The following is a 6,382-nucleotide window of genomic DNA, read 5'->3' on the forward strand; positions in this document are numbered from 1 at the left end:
CAATTTCAATTCGAAAAATATACTGTTATTGATTTTTCTTAAAGAAAATAGAATTTTTTTTTTATTTTTTATTTTTTATTTTTTACTATTTTACCTTTCATTCATACCATTTCAAGCACCCGATATGATATCGATTATCTTCAAAACCGTGTAATATCGGTCCGATCCGATACCGATACCGATACCTCAAACCATGTGTCCCTAAAGTCATGACTTTTAAGGAGTGATACTGTGGTTTCACAGCAGCATACTTGATTGCTGGTGATTTTGCTTTGATTGTGGTTGAATCAATAATTTTATTCTTTCTCTCCTGTTTTGGGACATTTGACTGCACGCATCTCTTACCTTTTATGGGCCAGGGTGCTTAATTTGGTCACCCGACATAGCCCACAGTTGGATGATGCTTTTAGGGCGTCGGTGCGTGGGGGCCTGGCCTTGGACTTACTAGTACTTCTTCTTCTTCTTCTTTACAATACAATTCAATTTGGGTTGTAAGTTGTAACTTAAACAATGAGTGATATGGTCATTAAGGTGAAGGATGATGAGCTTCTCTGCAATCGTGGCCACAGTAAACTAGGGGTGTAAATGAATAGTTGAAATCCGTTTCTGTATCCATGTCCGTATCCATTTAGCACTATTCGAATCTATCCGCAAACTAAACGGATGCGGATACGAATAGGGTATAGCTATCCGAAAAGCTATATTTACATGTAAACAGATAAAATATCCGATCCGTATTCGTCCGAAAGCTAATCGGATGCGGATGCGGATATAGCACTATCCGAGCCGAATCCGATCCGTTTACATCCCTATAGTAAACCCATTTTATGAAACACCAAGGTATTTGTCCTTTTTTATTATTTTTTATTTGATATTCACATTTCTCTACTTAATTATTGGGTTTCATGAATCACATCTATATATGACAACACCACTCCATTACTTTGTGCTAGAAACCCTAACAACAAACTTAACTTCAGACCACTAGCCCTTCAGTTCTGAGGCTTGATGAGCTTCTTCATGACCAATATTTTGAGTTATAATTAAGTAGAGTCTAGATTTTTTCCTTTTTGATAATAACAACAAACTTCATTAACAAAAGAATAAAGACAATCCAAAAGAATCATCCTCTCAGTCGGCTAGGTTCTCTCGGGTTGGTCTTGGTGTCTGGCTGTTTTGGGTTGGCTCAGTCCTTGTTTCCTCTTCGGATTTTCCCTTCCAGTTTAATTCGGCTATAGGGATAAACCATTGATTTTGTTGTGAAGCTCTCTTCATTTTTTGTTTTTGAAGTGGAAAGGGGAAATTTTGGGCTTCGATGAATATATTTTAATCATCCAAATAAAAATAAAAAAAAGCTATGAGCTTCCATCAGTCACGCAATTTGGATCCTCTACTGCCGAGTTGCCCGTCCTGTGCCGTGCTGTGCAGACATAACAAGGTGCGCAATGAACGCCTTACCCTTGCCCGAGCGCCTTACTTAGTCATCTTAAAAAGACCAAGCAAACGACTTGAAAGAAAATTATCCTAAACCATGACCACTACGTACCAACGTGAGAAGCTTAATTAGTTTGTACTCTATGGTTGAAATCTTTATCATAAAAAAAATAAAATTATTTACTCCTTGGTTGTAATGTTACTTGACAAGGATGGGGTGTGGTTTTAAACCTTCCAGTAACATTTTGCTCATTTAAATTTCTGTAAGGCCTAAATTTAATTCGGGGTTTTTTTTTCCTTCAGATGATTTAAAATTAATTATTTGTTCTGTTGGGGTGATACGCTCAAGTTAGAAACTGTTTTTAGGTCTTTCTAATAGACTAGAAAGAAACGAACCACAGAGTATACATTATAAAGAGTCATAAACTAAAATTGCAGTGGCAGAACCCTAAAAATCACTAAAATCATTTCATTGTCAGTTTTTACCCTATTGCACTAGAACCTAAAATCATTTCGTTGTCACTTTTTATGCTACTGCATCATTTGTGATCACCTTGTGTCATTGTCACAGTTGAAAGAGAGATTTGAAGCTAGAAGATCTGTTATGGGGTTGGGTGTCTTATGTGTGTCTGTGTGGGGTAGTCTAGTCTGTAAGCTTTATTAATTGGTTCTCTATGTTTCCAGAATACTGGAGCCAATTCCTGCACAGTAATGTGGTCCTCTTTTTATATATATTTTTTGGATGCAGGAGAGATAGGGAAAAGAATGGGTATGCTAGCAGTGTACACTGCAAGCTAGCACCCTATGTGTGTATCTCTGTTCCTCCCTTTGAGAGATTTAGGATTTTGCATTTCATGAGTTGGAATTATATGGTTCGTCGTTTGAGATTCTTCTAGGATTCAATTTCTAATAATAAGTTCTCAAACGACTTAATTACAGAGCGCGCTCATATAAAAAAGAACAGAGAAAATCTCACACGTTCATTCAACAATCGATTAGTTCATCCATGAAACAAGGAAAATCGGCTACGGAATCAAGAGAGGAATATAATATTATAATTGCCCAAGATATTTACCAGATAATTTCTTTGATCTTAGTGTTTTTTTTAATCTTAGGGTTTCTGCTGATGGCAATGCTAATAGTGGATCTCTAGGTCAAAAATCAGAAGTCTTGAACTCTGTTGATGGCAATACCGAAAGTGTAGTTTCAAGTCTTTTATGTTTTTATGTTTGGGAATGCCCGGACGTTAATCATGTACATCTTATTTCCTTAATTTATTCTTCTGCTGACCTTTAGCAAAAAAAAATTAGAAACTTCAATCACCTATTGATGAATCTTCTGCCAGAGACAGATACATACAAATCATATATAGCAACCTAGCTAGACACAATTAGAGTTTACAGGAACTAAACTCACTCTCGATAGCAATGAATATGCACATTACACACAATAGTGTACATTTGCCTGTGCATTTCATTCAATTAGGTCATGTATTAAGGGGCTTATTGGGTGAGAATTTCCCTTACAACTCCTCATGTTCATAATTGCATGATTGAAAGAGTATGGAAAATTTTATTGACAATATGAACAAACAAAAGTGAGAAATTTGTATGTTGTCTTGAGACCTGATGAGTAATGCACAGGTGAAACCTCAGATGGTATATTCAAAAAAGTAAATTAACATTAGGGTTTGCTCTATAAGGAGTAAATTCCAGGGAGAGGCCAGGCTTGCAGTATGATTTATTAATACAGATACCAAGAAGAATCAGGTCATATCATAGACATCATTAATTTTTATTCAAAATGCTAACCTTGCATGAATGCTATCTGTGAACATGCTACATGAATTGAATTAGGTCATGTCATAGACATCATTACTTTTTCTTTTTTCAAACCCTAGAGATGGACCAAAGGTCATACATTTTTTTAGGATACCTTGATGATCAATTTCTCATTACATTTTCTTCCATGGTTGTTTTATTGATGCTTCAAAAAGCTATCCTTGCATGAATGCTATAGGTAAAGCTAAATGAATTAGATTCTCAATTAGAATCCCAAGATGAGACAAGCTTCACAGATAGATCTATTTTAGATAAGGTGAAAATTTCCAAGAATTTGTGAAACTTTACTGTATGAACATACTATGTATACTTATAAGTGAAATTGTTCAGTAAACATGAATTGTAGAAGAAAGTCATTTTAACTAAAACTAAAATTTAGAGTTTAGATGGACAGATAAAAATACAAGTACCTCAGTTGAGAATTTTAGACAAAGGGACTGAGAGGATTCATTTGTTGATGAGTCTTCCTTCTTCACCATGCCAGATCCGTCAATTAATTGTACTTTCTTCTTCTCCTATAATGCTTTCCAAATAGAAACCTAATTCATTTGTTCATGGCATAATTAATTTCCTGCTAGACAATATAGGTAGATAGGTAAAGTAAAACCATATACAACAAGTACTATGGATCATGGCCAAGTCGAAGTTCCAAATCTACTTCCTTCTTTTGCTTCTCCTCTTTCTCACTTTGTTGTATTTGTGTTGAACCAATCTGTAAACTCAAAGCTGTGCTCCAGTCTTCCTCATATGGCTTTGGTCTTGATTGAATGTGAAGTTCATCATTTGCATGGTATGCATGTGGATATCTAGGGTTTGATGTGGTTGAAGGAAAATAAGTGTGATAACTTCTTTTTGCCTCTGAGGTTGGAGAATAAGGTGTTTGATGGCTTGAAATTTGTGAAGAATCAGGTACATTTGAAACTGATGGAGCTTCAATCTGTTTGGTCTTTGCTCTATCTCTCCTATGGATGTTCATATGACCACCCAATGCTTGAGCTGTGGTGAACCCTCTTTTGCAGAATACACATCCATATGACCTGCTGGTATCAGCTGGATCATTGTTGGCTTGCTCTTGCTGATGATGATCACTTTCTTCCATTGCTTGATTTAATTAGTTGTCCAGACTAGCTTGGAACTATCTAGGTAGGGCAAAGAAACTATCAAAAGGTGTTAAATATATATGGTGATTGAAACTGAGAATAAGAGATTGAAGATAGGGAAAGAGGGAAAGGGTTTATTAGAGAAGAAGTGTGGGTTTGTGAGAAGGAGCAAGTGAAAAAAATTCTTCTTTTCCATATCATCTGAAACTAAAGCTGTGTTGAGGGGGTGAAACGGTTTTAGGGTTTGCTTGGAGAAGCTATTAATTTAGCTTTCTATTTTTTGGGTACTCCATCCATTTTGCCCTTAATTTGTATATATGTTTGTTTGCTGTTACTATCTCCTGATTTTGTGGCTTACATCTACCTAGGTTCATTCCCAAACTCTCTCTCTCTCTCTCTCTCTCTCTAGAAATTATATTTAAATTGGTAGAAAAAGGTGTTAAGAGACCTAGTAACATGGTCACACATGCATAGTTGATAATGAGTGAATAGTACTTACTCTTATTTAGAATCAATTATATATGTTGCCAATAAGTCCAAGGAAAGGTATAATTAAGGACCTTCCTTGGTGTGGTAAAAGGAGAAAATTAGGAAACTAAAGCTGCATATTTGTAGCTTAATTTGGAAGGATGTTGCTAGAAATAGTAAATGTTCCTTTTTGCACCATGACTATGCAGCTTTACCATCATCATCATCACCACCACCACCACTCAACCACCAGCTTTATCGGTTTATCGCGGTTCTCATCATCAATAACGCGACCATCATGTTATTATCATTATCATGATTATTACTAATAACTGTTTAGACAATGAGGATTATGCTTGATGAAGTTAACAACCTCTATTAAAGCCTATTTGGCAACCTATGCGCGAGCTACATTGCGCACCAATGATGATAAACATCTCTAAAAGTTGCATTAGTTTTTTAAAAATAAATTGAGTGTTTGATTGTTTAATTATGCATAGCACACAACATAAAAGTTTGAATTTGGAAACAATCTCTCTACGAAAGCAAGGATAAGGCTACGTACATTATGACTCAGTGCAATAGAGGAAGTTGATCGAGCTGCGCAATAAATTTGTATCAAATAAGATCATATTAAAAATGATTTTGTTTAATTAGATTCTTGTGATCTTTATTTTCGTTTAGATGTTAGATGGAGTTTAACTTCTAATAGTTTTGGTGGGCTTCATGGGCCGCACTTTAGAAATACAATTCTTTAGGTTAACAGCCTAAATGTGTTTACTATATAATTTGCTTACTTAAGTAGAAGCCCAAGAGATTCCATGTGACACTTTTGTGCTAGTGACCCTTCTCTCCTTAAAAAGAAGAGGAAGAAAACGACAAAAGGGGAGAGGAGACAGAGAGAGAGAGAGAGAGAGAGAGAGAGATGTGGGGTCAAACCCTTCTCTCCTTAAAAAGAAGAGGAAAAAGACGATAAAAGAGGAGAGGGAGAGAGAGAGAGAGAGAGAGAGAGAAGTGGGGTCAAACAAAAGGGAGATAGTGTTTGAAAAGAAAGCAGAGAAATGCACTAGTCACTACTAGAAGGAATGGAGTTCACTTGTTCTGAATTTTAATTAATTTATTTGATGGAAAAGCGCGACAAACACTTTTACACCCAAAAATAAAGGAATGATGCCATCCCATTACCCATAATGGTAAGGCCATCAGTAACAACGGCGTGTGTGTTGCACTTACTGCTTTTGCAGCAACTCAACCCTCTCCCTTTTTGAGAGAGAGAGAGAGAGAGAGAGAGAGAGAGAGAGAGAGAGCAAAACAATAACAAATTAACAGTGGTAAGGGGGCCGGGAGACTTTTGTTTTTTGTGGAGGGGGTAGGGCCGGGGAGGGGTAAGCAGCCCATCTCTATGCCCAGCTTGTTGGCTTGTTACATTGCCAGGTCTGGGCATTCCACAACTATATCAGGGTGAACCTATACCTAATTACTTACCTAAAAAAACCCTAAACCCCAAACTTAATTATCTGATTATAGACATGCAACAAG

The 6,382-nt window shown here is 36.4% G+C and overlaps 1 protein-coding gene across 1 annotated transcript; it reads right to left on the reverse strand.

Annotated features, from left to right (window-relative positions):
- Positions 1-3,897: 3,897 nt before the first annotated feature.
- LOC122645340 (transcriptional regulator SUPERMAN-like) lies at positions 3,898-4,374 on the reverse strand. The gene has a single exon (XM_043838682.1). The coding sequence runs from the start codon at positions 4,372-4,374 to the stop codon at positions 3,898-3,900; it is 477 nt and encodes a 158-aa protein (XP_043694617.1).
- Between the last annotated feature and the right edge of the window lie 2,008 nt (positions 4,375-6,382).

Source organism: Telopea speciosissima, chromosome 1, assembly GCF_018873765.1.
Source record: "Telopea speciosissima isolate NSW1024214 ecotype Mountain lineage chromosome 1, Tspe_v1, whole genome shotgun sequence".
NCBI classification, from domain to species: Eukaryota; Viridiplantae; Streptophyta; class Magnoliopsida; order Proteales; family Proteaceae; genus Telopea; species Telopea speciosissima.